We start from the raw sequence: 18,278 nt of genomic DNA, 5'->3' as shown, positions 1-18,278 counted from the left end.
ATAAAATTTATTTCCATATTTTTTATTCCAGGAAACATAAATAAGAAATGCCCCACTAAAACTATCCTTCATTTCACATCCATCTATTCAACTCCAAAAATGTCTACTCCAAACACAGAACCTCCCCAATTTATCCCCCCTCCTGCCGAACCATCCCCGCCAAATGCTGCTACCGCTGGTCGGCCAGCCCCTTCCACGCCCACGATTCGATTCGGCGTCACTGCAACCGTTAGAGCCACCCAGCATCAACTTCCCTCCTCAAATCGTACCAATTTAGGCGGCTCGTCGGGGGGCACCAACGTTCCCCCCGCGACGAACAATAACGCCGGCGAGGTTCCACAACAAACGCAGAATCTCTTTCAAATGAGGGATCGCCTCTTTTTAGCCCTGTTTTTCCGTGTTTCGCTCATCTACGCGAGAACATGTCCGAAAAATATACGCCGAGCGTTAGAATTTCTACTGCTAATGCAATCCATAATTTTGCTCTTTATTTTGGGATATATTCACATCGTGTATACGCGATCGCCGACCACGTGTCTGACCGAGTATAAGGATTCCTGGCCGAAAAATGGGGTGTTGAGGGTGGAAATCACGTACAATAATGAAGGATACGATTTGATGAAGTCGTACGGAAAAGAGGAGAGGATGCGGCAACGAGCGACATCGTCACAGTTTGTGCAGTATACGGACGAGTTCTTTTCAATGATGATGACGGCGGATTCGTGAGTTGGATATTTTGAAAGTTTGAAGTGTGGGTGCGATTTCTGGTGTTTTTGTTTAGTAAACGGAATAACGTAGGACTCGTCGCCAAAATGAGCACATTTTTAATCGTTTTTCTTCTCTGAGAATTTATTTTAAAGCTCTTGACGGTGAATTTACAGAGAAGGGAGTTGCATTTTTTTTTAAAATATGCACTCCAGATTTTGACACTTTTAGAAGGAGGAGATCTCAAGGTTAAGAAGCCTTCTGAAAAATTGGAACTCATCGAAACTGGCTAAAAAAACTCACCGCCATTAATTCCATTACTGACTGCAAATTTGTGGTCTAGAATATTAAAATAAATTCCCAGAGCAGAGGTAATGCACGATTGCTTGACCTTAAGGGCCCGGGGGAAGATTTACTTGATTTTATGTTAGCAACAATAATTGCCAGGGCCCCAAGATTATTATCGCTCTGTTAGGTTACGACCACAATTAATTGACACCGTTTCTATGGGACACTCACGTTCAAAAGCTTTGGTTTTGTCACTGCTTTTGAAAAAGTTTCCCTCAAGTCCCTCAAGTTTTTGAAAAAAGTTGTTTCTTTTGTTCCATGGATACTCAAAATGCAATTCCTGCCATTAATTTGGCAATTCTAAGCCAATTTGTCCTCACTTTACGACCAAATATCTCCACTGCACAAGAGGGCAGATCGTCAAAAAAAACTCAAGTAAAATCTAAAGATATGATTAACGCATTAAACATAATTTAAAAAATCTGCCCTCTTGTGCATTGCTGAATTTTATCGTCAAAGTTGACGTGATTTCTAAGCAACTTCCCCCAGGCCCTTAAGTATCTAGGTAACGCGTCTCCCGGTTGCGGCAAATGGTCGAGTTACAAATAAAATATTCATTTTTAGCCCGAGTCAGGGCTTATGGAACCGTCATGTCCGTCCGTCTGTCTGTCTGTCCGGCACGATAGAGCCAAAACGGCTGAACCGATTGACTTGAAATTTTTACCACATGCATATTGGACAAAATTAGGAAACGAGTTCGAAGATGGGCGAAATCGGTCCAGTGATTGACCGGTGGGGGTCATCGGAGTGGGTGGGGTCTTATGCACCAAAATTTCAAAATTGTCGTAGAAAGCTGAAATTTGGCACAGAGGTTGCTAATGGCTCCTACTAGATAAAAATGACTTCAAGTTGGAAAAATTTTCATCTTGAGCGACCCTATGGGGTGACCCATACCGATTTTTAAAAACCATCATATCGAACTGAAATTTGGTGGAGAGGTTGCTTATGGGGTTTAATGAAAGAATATGATATGATATTGGTAAAATTGTTATCAGGAGCGACCCTATGGGGTGACCCATACCGATTTTTAGAAATTGCTTTAAAAAGATGGAATCCGGCACAATGATACTTAATGGCTTCTAATTAAAGAATATGAAGTTAAAAGTGAGCAAAGTGCAACCAGAGTGACCCTATCGGGTGACCCATACTGATTTTTCAAAATCGTTATATTGAGCTGAAATTTGATATGGAGGCTGAAAAAGTGAAAACCACTGTACATGCATACAGCTTAGAACTTCATGATGTTAAAGAAGCCCACTGGTCATGGTGGTCAAGGCACATGATTTGTAACTAATTCAAAAATTTGGTACCAAATAGTAGAAACTATCTAACAAACTTTTAACCATCCACAACACGGAAGTTGGTGATATTATGTCGGTCGGAAAAAAATTAGAAGTGGGCTGTGACTTATTGATTCAGGGACTATGTCCCTGACTCGGGCTATATGCAGTCTGCACTGTAGGTTTTTAAATCGTTGGTTCAAAAATGGCGTTTGAGTCTCCAACTACTTTGACCCTTAATAACTTTTGAATGGGCAGACATAGAGACTTAATTATTTAGGATAAAATCATCGTAATTTTTAACTTGATTTTTTAAGCTGAAAATCTAGAGGGTACTATTTCGAATAGTAAACTTAAAATCTCCAGTGTGCAGCCCGAGTCAGGGCTTATGTACTCGTCACGTCCGTCTGTCCGTCTTGCGATAACTGTTGTAAAACTAATCCGATTGAGTTGAAATTTTGCACGCATGCAGTATGGGTCAAATGAGGAGTTAAGTTCAAAGATAAGCGAAACAAGTGGTTGACCGGTGGGGGTCATATAAGTTTGTCGGGTATTATGTATAGAAATTGCAAAATCGTCGTAGAAAGGTGAAATTCGGTACAGAGGTTGATAATGGTTTCTACTGAAAAAATTTAAAGTAAAATTGTAAAAATTTATATCTGGATGGACCCTAGGGAGTGACCCATACCTAGGGGACCATATTTGTCCTGACTAAAACCGGGACATTTTTTGGGCAAAACATTTTTCCATAATATCTAGTGCTTGGCGAAAAGATTTGCCATAATATCTAGTTCCTGGCGAAAAAATTTGCCATAATATCTAGTGCTTGGCGATTCAAATATCACCGAATTTTGAGAATGAGCCAGGAAAGGAAATTAAGTAAATATTACATGGATGTTACTAGTATTTATGTACTAAAATATACTTTTTCATCAATATTTTGGCGAAAAAGTGAAATAATTTAATTTTTCCCGTTGATTTAAAAAACCGGGACACTTTATCAAAACCGGGACATTTTCGGGACGCCGGGACAGGGTTTGGAAAGCGGGACATGTCCCGGCTAAACCGGGACGGATGGTCACCCTACGGCCATACCGACATCTAAAACTCATCCAATAGAGCTGAAATTTTTGTGGGGATTGCTAATGGCTACTAATGGAAGAGTATGAATTGAAAGTATTTTCATCTGGGCAGACCCCATGGGATGACCCATACCAATTTTTCAAATTCGTCACATCGAGCAGAAATTTGATAGAAAAGTTGGTAATGGCTCCTAATGTAACAATATGAATTAAAATAGGAAAAAATTTCAGAGTTTATTAAGTTCGTGTTTTGTAATGGTTTATGCCAAAAATAAAATATATGCACATGTTCGTTACGAGTCCTGCTCTTAGAATCAGTGAATAATGCAATCTAAAGGCCCCGCAAAGTTGCTTTCTTTTTAGCCTCAGTCAGTTCTTATCGAACCATATGTCCTTCCGGAACACGATAGACAAAATGGCTGGACAGATTTAAAAAAAATATGCACCCCACAAGTTTAAATGTATTTGGTACAATAAAATTTCATTGAAAATGTTTGGTTTGACCAATAACCGCAGTCTGACTCGGGCTACATAAAGGCTGGAGATTTTCAGCTTAAAAAATCAAGCTAAAAATTACGATGATTTCATCTTTCAGAATTAAGTCTCTATGTCTGTCCATTCAAAAGTTATTAAAGGTCAAAGTAGTTGGTGTCTGTGAGATGGACTTCAGACACCAATGATTTTAAAAATAACTATTTTATTTGTAACTCGACCATTTGTCGTAACCGTTAAGGGTAACTAGGCACTAAAAGTCAAGCAATCGTGGAGGTAATGATTACAAATGTTTTGATTTTCAGCCAGGTTCGCTAAGTTACAAGTTTTCTGAAGGTTTCTTAAACTTGACATCTCCTCCTTCAAAAAGTGTCAAACTCTGAAGTGGAGTGTATATGTTATAAAAAATTAGCAACGACCTGCTCTATAAATTTATCGTCCAGAATTTTAAAATAGATTCCCTGAACCGAGAAATGATTAAAAATATGCTGATTTTGGCGACGAGTCATTCAGTTCTACGTTAACAGAGATTCTCCAAATTTTTTTGAGGGGTCACATTTTGTGGGAACTATTTAACACATAAATCGCACCCACCGTTAAAATAATCGCATAATTGTTGACTTGACATTTAAACTAAATTCTTCTGCTTTAACTTTAACTTTTAGCGCCATCTTGGACAAAGTCGTCTCCACCGCGGGCGACATTTATGCCTCCGTCACCGGGGACACATCCACCCAAACCACCGACAAGGTCATCCCAACTTCCTCCGTTGACACAGAACCTCCCAGACACAGTTCGGGGGCTGGGGCGTCATCCACAACGACGACGGATTCTTCTCCGCCTTCCAGCACACTTACGCCTGGCGGAAATAGTCCAGAAAACGGCGACGTCGTCGACGAATCCGAAGCGAATAAGAAGCATGACGAAATTGATCCAAGCCAAAATCGAAGCGCGGCCGAATTGGAGGACGATATTCTCGTGCAAGCCGCAGAAGGCGACGAGGAGCGGAGTAGCATTGCTGAAGCTGACATAGACGGAATTTCCCCCTCAATCCCCATCACGGCGAGTGGAGAGGGCAGTAGTTCCACGGGGGCAGGGGGAGGCTCGGAAGGATATGAACATATTGACGTTAACAATCCGGGTACGTTTAATGAACACATTTCCCAGCGGATGCTCTCCCATTTTGACCAAATTAGTGTGAATGGATGAAAAATTTAATTAGGATGACATTTGCGAAAGACACGATCTCCCAGTGGGCACGTTTGACACAGATATTTACATCCAAAGAGGAGAACAATTTTACGATATTCACTTCAATTTCAAGTACCCAAAATCTGGATTAAATAATTATATTATTTCTGTGCACAAACTTTGAGTTCTGGCTTTGTAGTCATACAAAATAGCCATTTTTTAAATAGTTAAGTTCTGCAAATAATTTGACCATGTTGACGATTTAAGCATCAAATCTATTAAAAACGAAAGTAAAAATGTTCAACAATTTATATTTTTATAGTTTTCTTTTGTAAATAGTGCTCAAAACTTTAATATATTTTAGTAAATATTGCAGATAAAATAAGAAAAAATTATGAGCAAGTTTGCGAATAAGTTGAAAAAGTTGCAATTTTTTTCGTGACAAGAACCTTAATCTAAGAAATGAACTAATTCACTAAAAAGTCGACAAATTTATTACAAAAGTGGAAAAATTATGAAAAAAGTCGAAAACCTTACGGATTTTTGGGATAGTTCTATGATAAGTCAAATAATTAATTAATATATTAATTATCTATTTCAGATTCCCCATATTTCAACAAGACTCCGGAAGAGATCGAAATCATGAAGCTGCAAGAGAAGCATATTGAAGATGACAAATTATTAAATTCCAGTGTCACCGATTACGAGATGTTTTCAAACTCTGGTAAATATGTTTCTGAACCATACTTAAATACGTGGGACTCGATTAATTACCACCCAAATCACCAAATTTGTAATCATTTCTCCGCTCTGGGAATTTATTTTAAAATTCTGAACGACAAATTTGTAGTCATTGAGTGGATTAATGGAATGGGGGTGAGTTTTGTTTGGCCAGTTTCGACGAGTTCCAATTTTTGTGAAGGTTTCTTAAACTTGAGATCTCCTCCTTCAAAAGCGGTCAAAATCTGGAGTGTATATTTTTACAAAATTAGCAACTCCCTGTTCCACAAATTCGTCGTCCAGAATTTTAAAATAAATTCCCAGAGGAGAGAAATGATTTCAAATTTGCTGATTTTGACGATGCGGCATCGAGCCCTACGTTAATTTTGACGACATTTGTTAACTAAAATGTTGTGTTTTTAAAAATAGTGTGGATCCAGGAGCAAGCATACATTGTCGAATACGCTTTGGAGTACGGATTCCTCCGTCTCTCTCCCGACACGAGGCAAAAACTGGGAATTCCTGTAAAGCTCGTGGTCCTCGATCCCAGCAAGGAAACCTGCTTTGGCGATTACTTTAGTCTCTTCGTACTCGAAAATATTTTGGGTTATGATGATATTCTGATGTCGGTAAGGTTTAAAGAAACATTAAACAATGAACATATGGATCAAACGTAAATAAATATTTGTGTTTTATTTTAGAGCATCAAAAATCTGGCCGAAACCGAAGAAAATAAGGGTTACTTGAGGTATGATTTTATTATCAAGCCCTGAAAATTGGTGGGCAAAGTACATGTCAAAATACGGTATTTTGAGCAAGGTTCGGATTTACCATGCTGTTACACCCACAAAAATAAGAAAATCTATGTGTAGAATGCAGCAGTCACTATAAAATACGGATTTTTTAAACAAATTAACTTTTTATCACTGCCAAAATACATTGTTTTCACGATTTTTTAAAAAATATAGCGTTTTAACAGCAATAAAAAGTTAATTTCTTTGGAAAACCTATAGTTTTCAATATTTTCGTGTTCTCCACGTAGATTCTGTGGGTGTACTTAACAGCCCCGAGAATCCAACCCCTGGGAAGAACGGGCTCAATTTTCGCAGTATTTTGTCCACTCTTGATTTTTGTAATTCCTAATTTTATACATACGGTAAATAATTAATTTACAGAAACGTCGTGACCGGGGAACAATTTCGCTTCGTGGTAAGTTTGCCCAGTATATATAGTAGTTCATAATACGTTTATACAATTTAATTGGTTATCTTATTTAAAATTTCGTATAGCCGATGTGGATGGCTCGAACATCTTACATTCCTGCTTTGCTGATCATGCTAGTTTTTGTAAGTTCTTAACCATGGTCAATCTATTTACTATGAGATGATAATTCCTGTTACTAAAATTCTGTCCCATTTTTTACAGACCGTTTCAATTTCCATGCTTCTCCGGTACTCGCACCATCAAATTTTCGTCTTTATTGGTAAGTTTCTTATCTTACATACTTCTATTGTTTTTTTTAATAGGACTCGACGAATCGTCGCCAAAATCGTCAAAAACCAGCACATTTTAAAATCATTTATCCGCTCTGGGAATTCATTTTAAAATTTGTAGAGCAGGTCGTTGCAAATTTAAAAAACTGTATACTCCAGACTTTGATACTTTTTAAAGGATCAAAGGATCAATCTTTTTAAAGATCTCATATTTAAGAAACCTTCAGAAAAATTGGAACTCGTCGAAACTGCCTTAAAAAACTCAACGCCATTCCATTAATCAACTCACTCACTACAAATTCGTCGTCCAGAATTGTAAAATAAATTCCCAGAGTGGAGAAATGATTTAAAATGTGTAGATTTTGACCATTTTGGTCATGAGTCATCGAGTGTCATGTTAAATATCCAGCTACGCGTTCACACTTGCGCCATAGTTAAACTATTTATAATATTGGCGCAAGAAGCGAGTGCCCGTATAATAATTTATCCTATCCAATTCCTCCCTTTTGGCTAAAACTAGCCATCCAAGGAACGAAACTTGTTACATATTCTTCTTTCCAGTCTGAATTGTGATGAGGTCTGGCTGCTGGTGAAAGTCGAAGCGGAAACAAATTTGTTCCTGCTGCTTGCTTTCCCTGATTACACGTGACATTGATGAATGGCTGAATTTTTATTGTGATTTTCTTCTTTCAGTCGACTTGCTGAACAACATTGAGGGTGCGGCGGGAGCCATACATATCCCGGCCGCTCCATTATTCACCGTTATTCTCGCACTCGTAGGTACGTGTCGATTTTTTGTTTCTTGGACTAAAATCAGTCTAAAATTTATGAAACCATTCTCAAATTTGTGAACTTTCACTACTTGAGTTATTTTTTCTATGAAATTTTTTGAATTTCTTGGACTAAAATCATGTTAAAATTTAGGAACTTTCACTACCTTAAAATCGTTTTTTGGACACCAATCATTTTTCAATTTTACAACTACTTGGTTTTTTTTACGGGAAGAATGTCATCCCAAATTGTACAAAGTAATTCAATATCTGAGCCTTTGTCGGATTGCCGCAGGTTGAAAAGCAGTACAAATCCTAGCATAATTGTCAGAGGGTGGATATGTATTGCGGGTGTGTTCCCTAACTCGCATAGGTCACAAAAGTTTCAAAACATTTTTCTAGGTTTTATAAATATTTCCGCTATTTTTTGAAAACTACGTAAATCTTTTACATACTTTTTTTTTATTGCAAACAGTTTGAAAATAGTTCAACGGTGTGAAACGATCTTTTTCTCAAAGAAATTCGGCCACATAAAATTCGGCCTTCAGTTCGGTTCATTCGGCCTTCAGTGTATTAAAGTCAAAAGTAAAAAATTTTTCTAATATTCTAATTTTTATTTTTTTTTTGTACATATTTCGTTAACCCTTTAAACTGTAGCGACGACAATAGTCGTTTTATAAGAAATGGTTTAATTCGGGAGTACGACAAAAGTCGTCCTGAAAAATCGTGGTCATGGCGCGGAAGGACGACAATTGTCGTTTCTAGGAGGTCATTGATTTTCACCATTTTCTCTCCGCGACCTAAAATTTGTTGCAATTTTGAGGGATTTCTCCTATGCCAACACAATGCTAAATTTGAAGATTTTCTTCCCAAAAATTTGGATATTTCCCTATACAACGCAATGTTAAATTTTTGATTTTTCAGTTTTTCGAGTTTTATTAAAAACTCCTGAATTTCTCCTCCCGCGCCATGACCACAGCATACTTATAGTGTCCCCGATTTAATGCATTTTCTTGTCGTTAATCATACACGTTAAAGGGTTAAGATTAAATACCAATTTTAGCGATTTTTCGTGAATACATATACACCCTCTGATACATAATTGTACCTCTGAATAAAACCGGGTGTACATAAATCCCTCTTGAATTTAGCAGGTACTTTTACCTCGAAGAGAAAAAGTATTTTTCCATCCTCGTTCGTGGAAGAACAATCTCCATTTTCATTTTGCTAATAACCGAGATTTTTCTCAGGGCGAGAATTTCCTTTACTTTCACCAACGTGTGTATATCATGTATGTATGTCCCTTCCAGACAAATCTCTAATTTCAATTACTTTGATTGCCGAAGAAAACTTGCGACTTGCGACAAAAGTACTCTATTATCATCACATGTAGTAATTTATTCATGTTAGTTAAGTGTAGTGCATTGCATTGCATCTGGTGGGTTTTGGGATGAGATTTCATTTCTCCTGGCTTTTTCCATCTGCCCAGCACACCAGGTAATAAAAGTGAATAGTTTTTGTGACTATGAGGCGACGTAACGTACGTAATTGCCTAAACCATACATATGCTTTCTCCACTTGACTCTCATGAAGTGCAGATGGAGGGGATGGGCTCATAATGTGGACATATGTTCGAGAATAGACATGGGATGGATGGACGGATGGGTGTCGAAATTGTCGAATTGAATTGATCTCTCTCGTGGAATGGAATTGGATGAGATTAGATGGGAATCATTTCACGTCGTAAAAATGCAGAGGTCTGTCTCTTAGTCCGGCTTATTTGTGTAATTTGTTGCCCGTTTTACTTGTTGTTAGTCCCGGTTGTCTCTTGAACTTGCACATTTTTACTCTGTTAGTCCCTTTTTTGTGTAATTTGTCGACCTTTTTACTTGTTGTCTGTCTCTTGAACTTGCACATTTTTACGGAATGCAGCTATGTATCTCTGTTTGTCAGTTCTGGTTTTTTTTGTCGCCCGTTGCACATTTATTTGCACTGATAACTGAAATTAGACGGGATTGTTGCACTATATTTTTTGTCCTGAATTTGAATAAGATTTTCATTTCTGAAATAGATCAGGGTTATAAATATCACTCATATTACATACGAGTTTGTTTCAACTTGACACGTAATGAGCCCTGATTTGGGGTTGGATTGCATTTAATGGGTTGGCTTTTGCTCGTGGGCAGCGTAGAGAATGGAGAAAATTAAGTGGTACGCAATTACATGTGAATACATGTAAATTACTACGTAATGCTCATCTTCATACATAGATCTTCCCTTTGAAGCCTTGAATTTGAATTAGCCGAGTATTGTCCCTTTCCCTTGGTTAGTGGGCGGGTAGATTTTGGTCGGAAATCTGCCCATGCATGCAGCTTGCACTCGTTTGAATCATCTCTGTCTGTACAATTTGTGGGTCTCTTGTCCCTTAAATTATTATCCTTCCTGATTCCTGGTACTAGAGACGGATCATGAAATCATCATGGAGCTTGTTGTTTGCCTTAGTTAGTTAACTACGCGTTTCTGTCTCAAGTGCTCTCATTATCCTTTTGTTCGAGTCGAGTGGTTTGATTCCATGAAGTCTCGCTCGCTCCGTTTTTTTCCGGTAGGAAATTTCCTACAGAAATGTAGATATGTAACAAAATTGCTGGAATCAGATTTCGTTTCTGCAAGTATTTATTTATATGTACCAGGCCTACGTAAATTGGCGTATAAGTTCGACAGTTTTAAATCGATGGTATTTCATGAAATGTTGTTTTTTTTGTGTGGAAAATTTCCAACAAAAATGTAATCATTACCAAAAAAAATTCCTGTTTTACGGGAGGGGGGATATGTTTGTGTTTGCGAAAAATCACTGAAACACGTACTTAATACTTATGAAAGAAATGCCAAAATATTTACGAAATACGTACGAAAAATAAGAGTTTTCTAACAATTTATATTCTTGAATTTCATACTGTGGATTTTTTTATCCAATTTCTTTGACAAAAAAAATCCTCTCATGTCGTTGAAATATTTACAAAAATTTATATATTTTGAAAAAAATATGTAAATGTTTTACGTATTCTTCAAATAATAGCGGAAATATATAACGATATATAAAAACATTTGTAAAAAATATAATTTTCCCGTAGAAAATTTTCCCCAGAAATGTAACGATAACCAAAAAATCAACTGTAAGCAGATATTTTCATACATACAGCATATGTAAACATACCATCCTCGCACTCAGCCCTTGCACCTCATTTGCATATTTTAACGCATTCGCGAGAGCCATAGAGTTTATTCAACATGGAAAGCTCGTATCGCCGAAAATGGGCTATTGAGATTTATGCAAATGAGGTGCAAAGCCTAAGTACGGGGATAGTACATAGGCGCATGGAATAGGATCCGTGTAACCCCCCTGCCCCCTAGGTATCCACAAATGTCATCTTTCCCGTAGAAAAATTTCCCCAAAAATGTCATGATTCCCAAAAAATCAAGAGATATTTTCACTCCCAGACATGTAAACTCCGTTTCAAGCTGTCTGAGTTCACCGCCTTGAGGACATTACATTACATTATCCGAATGAGCCGAATTATTTTATTATTTGAGACCACTTATTTTTATTTTGGTGTTTAAATTATTCAATTTCGTGTGATTTCTACGCCAGAATTAAAATAAGTGATGTAAAATAATAAAATAATTCGGCTCATTCGGATAATGTAATGTAATGTCCTCAAGGCGGTGAACTCAGACAGCTTGAAACGGAGTTTAATCGGATTCGTTTAACCCCCTTTCCCCTAGATTTTTCCACAAAATGGCACAATTTTTCCCAAAAATGCAATAATTCTCAAAGAATCTACAGGCAGCAAGACATATTTTCATTTCCAGACATGTAATAGGATCCCTTTAACCCCCTGCCCCCTAGGTATCCACAAATGTCATCTTTCCCGTAGAAAAATTTCCCCAAAAATGTCATGATTCCCAAAAAATCAAGAGATATTTTCATTCCCAGACATGTAATCGGATCCGTTTAACCCCCTACCCCCTTGGTCTCTCTTTCCTTTTCTTCTCCATTTTCCTCTCCTCGCCCACTGCACTGCAGCCTGATTCCCTTTCATTTTCCTTATTCAATTAATTACTCTCTCCATCTAATCCTGACTTGGAGTTTGGACACCTACCGACTCGACAAAGACGGTACGACAATCCTCCTTCTCCTCGTGTTGTTTTAACACGAGGAGAGAGGAGAAAGGAGGACGACGAGAACAGCGTGACATGAAAGAAAGTGGAGAAAGAAAGAGAGAGGAAATGAGAATAGAATTAGACGCGTGTTCTCCTATTTATGGAGAATCGAGATGGATGAAGGGTCCCGCTGTGAGGTGACTTAAGACTTTGTTTTGCAATTCAAAATGAACGACACGACCAGAGACCAGCGCACGGAGGGAAAAATCGTACAAATTCTGGACAAAACCTGGGACAAAGTTAGTCTCAATTTTTGTTCTCTTAAAAAATCCTTCAAATTTTGATCTCATGATTTCTCCAATATAAAAGATCCCCCAAATTTTGATTTGTTATTTTCCCCTCAAAAAATGGTCCCCACATTTTTATCTCTTGTTCCCCCCCACAAACAAAGTCCTTCAAATTTTTATTACCCTTGTTGACAAATTTTTTACGGTGGAAAGCCGGGTTTTTCCCCAGTTTACACGTTTCAAATCCCACCCACGGATTTAGAATGTCCAAAGAAATTTAAAAGTGGTACAATAATTGACCCAAATTTTACTTTTTGTTAACACTAAAATTACAAAATTAAAAAAAAATTGACCTTGCATTTTTTTATCAGGTTATAAATAGCATCTAATTCTTTTTTGTTAGATTTTTTAAGGAATTTTAGGCACGGGGCATTTTACGACTAATTTTGTCCAGAATTTCACCGATCAGCCCCACTGTGCAGTCCAGAGAGTAGAATTTCATTCACTTTCTCCTCGAAAACTAAAGTAAAAGGGATAACTTAGTTTTAGATGAGATCTCACTCACTCACTCACTCGCCTGTCTGTTCACTTAATTATTTCGTTGTCTCTCTCTCTCTTATTTGTTCTGGATTCTGGGATGAATTTGAATTCTCTCTCTTCATTCGTCTTCATTCATTCATTCATGTACATACATACATATTTACTAATGGCTCGTCGTTTTAGGATTACGGGAAGACATGACTCTTGCCCCCTGTCGTATTTTTGCAGTAATTTGCATATTAATGCGATATATTTGTATTAACGGAAATGCTATTTACATGACTCTTGCTCCTTCGTTGTATTTTTGTAATATGCAAATTAATTAATGCAATGCGATATATTAGGATTAACGGAAAAGCGATTTTGATCGTATTTTGTTAATATGTCTCCGTAATTTACATAATTTGAAGAAATGACTGCGTTGGCCCCTGTCGTATTTTTGTCCCCTTCTAATTTTCATAATTTTTATTAACGGAGATGCTATTTTTATCGTATTTTTGTAATGTGTCGCAATAATTTGTATTAATGAAAGCCTTATTTTTATCTCATTTGCAGGGATGGAAGCAATCATGTCGGAGTTTTTTAACGATAGTTCGACCGCTTTTTACGTCATCTTGATTGTCTGGATTGCCGATCAGTACGACGCCGTTTGCAGCCATACCAGCATAACAAAGACGTTCTGGGTCAGGTGAGTTTATCCAAATAATTAACTTTTAAAATTTTATGTCCTCTTTAAAGGTAGTTTTGGTGCAAGTTTCGGATAAAATTAGGCGAAAAGTGGGAAAAATTAGGCTTGTTTTCTTATTTTTTTAGCTGTCATTTTATTATAAAAACCTGGTTACATATCCAGAATTATGTAATCATTGTCAGTAGTATTGACATTTGCAACTTTCTGATGCACAGTTTTGCCGCAATAATTTTCTTGCAAAATTTGGAGAAAAGTGGCCAAAATTAAACTATTTTTACTTATTTTACTCGACGTTTCTTCATATTTTGTAAAAACCTGGTCACATTCCATTTCTAGACGTGTCCTCCACTTGACAATATAAATACAGTCTTTCTTGTGCAGGGTTGCATATGCAAAATTCACGGTGGTGACAAATAAGTGGCATTTGTAATTTTATGCTGCACACATTTTTATGACAGTTTTCTTGCAAAATCTGACCAAAAAGTGGTCGAAATTAAACTATTTTTACTTATTTTACTCGACTTTTCACAATTTTGGTTTATAAAAGCCTGGTAACATTCCATTCCATTTTTAGACGTCCTCCACTTGACAAATGCATAGCTTCCTTACCGGGTTGCATAATACCCACTCCCGGTGGTGACAAATACATGGTGAAAGGATGACCATTTCTCACTTCCATGCACCACCACAATTTCTCTCCCCTCTCGTCTTCCCCCTCGCCTGTCTCTCCTCTGACCCAAAGAGAATGAGTCTCGGAGGCATAAAGATCTGTGCAAATTGTTACTTTATGACCGATCCGGGGAAGTTGTTGGGAATAAAAACTATTCATCCCCAGATTTACTTAATTGACAAGTGGAGAGGTTGCCAGAACGATTGCGGGGATGGGGGCAGTCGGAATATATATAGTGGGACATACTTGATACCTGAGGAGGATTTAGATTACTGCCGGTACTTTCTCTATCGGTATGTGCCCAGGGTTTCGTTACTTGCACGGCCATCATACCTGTTCACTTTCATTCATTCATTTAACTTATTATGATGATAGTGTTTGGAAATGAAATTCCTCTCATTTGAATGAAAATGACTGAAGGATTCCATCATTTCAGTTGAATAACCTAACTGTGAATGAAAGGATTTTTCACTGGTTTAATCCATGAGGCGAAGTAAGAAATGAAGTGAGATGAAATGAATTTGAACTAAAATGACTGAATGTGAGTGAAAATCTTCCGTCAGGAAGAGGGATGACTGACTTTTGAATGAAAACCAAGTTTTTGAACAGGTATGACAATGCAATGCAATGCGAGAAACTGGGCGCCATCTTGGCATTAGGGCGATGCGCAGTTTTTAGCGCCTCGCATTTCTCCCAGGTCGCAATATTTACCTGCAAAAAACACCACTTTCTCCCCCTTATTTCTTGCACGTGGTTCCTTACTTTCACCTGAAACCCTGTCAACATATGTCTACATACTTTGTATGTCTCTTCCTCTCTCTGAGTGTGGGTGGGTGGATTGGCCATATAGGAAATATATTTATGAGGTCATGTCCGTACATTTCCACTCTGTCAACACGAAGCTACCCACGTCGTCCGTAAGCTAAGCCATCCTCCTTACCATTAAAAAGCCATCCGTGGAGTTCTTAGCGGAGGAAATAATTGAATTGCGGAGCTCATTTAGTTCCACGGCGTGTGTGTCGGGAGGACCGTAAAAAAACCCAATATGTGTGCCCGCCACCCGTCCCTCGAGACATTCCTTCCTTCTGTCGGCTTCATTTCCACGACTTTCTCCTCATATTTTCCACCATGCGAGTTAGTCAACATTGCCTCCACTGCCATCATTTCAAACCCAACAACCACAATATGAAATGGGCTGTTTGAGTCTCATTGGTTTCGAATAGGCTGTCTTGTTTTTGGTGGAAATGCGGCTGCTGTTTTTGCCCGGTGAGGGCTTATGTGCCCGGCAGGTTGTCTGTCTGTCTATTGATTATGCACGTGAAGCTTATCCAGTTGATTTGCAGACACACGGAAAATTAGGAAGATGAAGAAACTGTGTTAAAAATTGTCGTGCATCGGATTGTACCCACCTTAATTAATGCGGACAACATGACTTGGGCTAAATAGGGTTTTTTTTAACTCGAGTCGGGGTTCATGTAGTCGTCATTATGTTTGTCTGTCTGTCTATCCATTACGCACGTAAAGCTTATCGCATTTAAATTTTGGAAACTAGGCTCCATTGATAGATTTTTAGACCGAGTCAGGGATTATGTACCTGTGATTATGGTTGTTTGTCTGTCCATTACGCTCGTAACACGTGTGCAATCGACTTGAAATTTTGCAGACACGTGGAACATGCACAATTAAGAATTATGAAGTAAGAAGATGTGTGGAAAAATGGAAAAATTGTAGTGATCGTATTATTAGGAAGACCCTGACTCGGGCTATGCAATGCTGTTTTTTTGTCACTGCATTATTCCGCTACCGACTACCTATCAGGATGATCATCTTCCCTCTGGAATCTTGAGTCGAGTTGCTCGCACCGCATTCAATTCGACTTCTCTCTCATTTCTAAAACATTTGGAGAAAACAGATTCCTCATGTTTTTTTGGTGGTGGTGAGTTGGTGACATCGACCATATTTCTCTTATTAGTGGATGGACGAGATGAAGGAGGAGGGGATGCAATGTCAAGTCGTATCCGCTACTTTTCCGCGAGACAGACCGCTGCTTTCTCTGGAAATCTGATGATTTCCAAAATTTCCTGAAATAGATATAAATAAATACGTAGGAATGCAGCAGTTTATTTGCAAGCATCATATTAAAAATCATATACTTATTTATGCATACAAACGTGCGAAAATTGTGCACTAGAAGAAATCGCAAATTATCTACTAATTGCAAAAAAAAGAGTCGCTCAATTACTAGTTTTTACAGTTTTTATAATTTACATATGTATTAGTGGACAGGATGTTGAATTTTGATGCATTCCTGTATATATACCGAGAATTGGAAATCTGGAAAATCTGGAAATTTGGGAATTTATGTATCTATTTCTGGAAATAATTATAATTAGCGAATAAGCTGACATATTCCCTGCTTTCTCCACAAATCTTATGATTTCCAAATTTCCGAAAATAAATTTTTAGATTTGCAGGATTTCTTAATATGCAAGAATGCAGCAAAATTTCTATTTTTCCCTTGCATCATATTGGAACCCTTTACGTATTTATTTATACCCGGGTAACGATGCTACGTTCGTTTTTTTACACGCTTTCCTTCATTTTAGGGGCTCATTTTCTCATGAATTTAAAACGCAGGGGGGATTATTACTACCTGCATAGCTTTCTCTCTCTCCCTGTGTACAAATTGGGTTTCCTCCTCGTCTCCTTGGCTTATCCTACTTTGTGCAGAAGATAAGATTTTGTGTTAGAAATTGAATTAGATGAATTAATATCCCTGCGAAACTAGGGATCTCCTCCGGATGGAAATGGGGTTTAATCTCTACCCGATTTTTTCTTAACCATGTTTCTTTTTTTCTCTCCAGGTTCTTCTACCTCTACCATTTCGCCTTCTACGCGTATTCCTACCGATTCAATGGACAATACGGCGGACTGGCGCTCCTCGTCTCGTGGTCTTTCATCCAGGTAAATTCATTCACTCTTAAAAATCTAGTTAATATGAACCCCGCATTGATTTGGTAATAATTTCTTATCGGATTGTTAGTAGTTTGGTTCCCACTGGTCATTACTACAATATTACTAAAGAGGGCAGGTTAACTGCCTGTTATTACTGGTGCCGGTAGAGTCGCATAAATCCATACGTACTCCGATGGGTAATGATTTAATACCAGTTTTCTCAGAGTCTGTACTGTCAAAAATCTAGTAGAGTGAGATATACACATATTAACTGGTATTTGGTAATAACTTCCTACCAGGTTGGTGGTGGTTTGTTTCGCAGTGGTAAATTCTTCATTACCACAACATTACTAACTGGTAAAACTCGTTTATTATCAGTGCCCTTAGAGTCACATACTCCGGTCAGTAATGATTTAATACCGAACTTTGTTAAGAGTGGCTAGAAAAATTTGCATGATTTTCTTTTTCATTACTTTACACCCATTGGAGGGCTGACCATGTCACATTTTTGTAATTAGTTTGATGCCACATTTTCCCTGAAGCGTTGTAGCATTAAATTTAAAGAGAGGGACTTTACATACACAGACTTATGACTTGTGTGCAGGGGCCGCGTATATAGAGAGATCATGTCCCCGTCATCTGTCCGTCTTGTATAAACCCCTCTCTCCCCTACACTACAATGCTGATGTCCCCACAGCTTCCGCGGTCACTGCATGCTCTTTGTGTGTGTACTTAGCCAAGTCACGGCTTCATTGCATCGTCATTATTCTTTTATTTGGACGAAAATACCCACAAACAAATGGCAGCGGTCGTGGTGGGCGAGGAGGGAAAGCATTTTTGTCGCGGGTAAAAGCGCCCTTGGGGCTTCATTTTATGAAACGGAGAGAAAAAGGGAG

The 18,278-nt window shown here is 38.0% G+C and overlaps 1 protein-coding gene across 1 annotated transcript in view; it reads left to right on the top strand.

Annotated features, from left to right (window-relative positions):
- Positions 1-18,278, top strand: part of LOC110859108 (membralin) — a 31,982-nt gene that overhangs the window by 265 nt on the left and 13,439 nt on the right. Inside the window, exons 2-12 of the mRNA XM_022107978.2 lie at positions 32-722; positions 4,573-5,048; positions 5,700-5,822; positions 6,248-6,447; positions 6,520-6,566; positions 6,994-7,027; positions 7,108-7,164; positions 7,244-7,301; positions 8,005-8,091; positions 13,625-13,757; positions 17,292-17,391. Of these exons, the coding sequence (XP_021963670.1) occupies positions 100-722; positions 4,573-5,048; positions 5,700-5,822; positions 6,248-6,447; positions 6,520-6,566; positions 6,994-7,027; positions 7,108-7,164; positions 7,244-7,301; positions 8,005-8,091; positions 13,625-13,757; positions 17,292-17,391 (1,938 nt within the window). The 5' untranslated portion in view covers positions 32-99. The remainder of the gene's footprint in view (positions 1-31; positions 723-4,572; positions 5,049-5,699; positions 5,823-6,247; positions 6,448-6,519; positions 6,567-6,993; positions 7,028-7,107; positions 7,165-7,243; positions 7,302-8,004; positions 8,092-13,624; positions 13,758-17,291; positions 17,392-18,278) is intronic.

The sequence above is a fragment of the Folsomia candida genome, unplaced genomic scaffold, assembly GCF_002217175.1.
Source record: "Folsomia candida strain VU population unplaced genomic scaffold, ASM221717v1 Fcan01_Sc024, whole genome shotgun sequence".
NCBI classification, from domain to species: Eukaryota; Metazoa; Arthropoda; class Collembola; order Entomobryomorpha; family Isotomidae; genus Folsomia; species Folsomia candida.
This window is presented reverse-complemented; position numbering and strand designations above follow the sequence as displayed.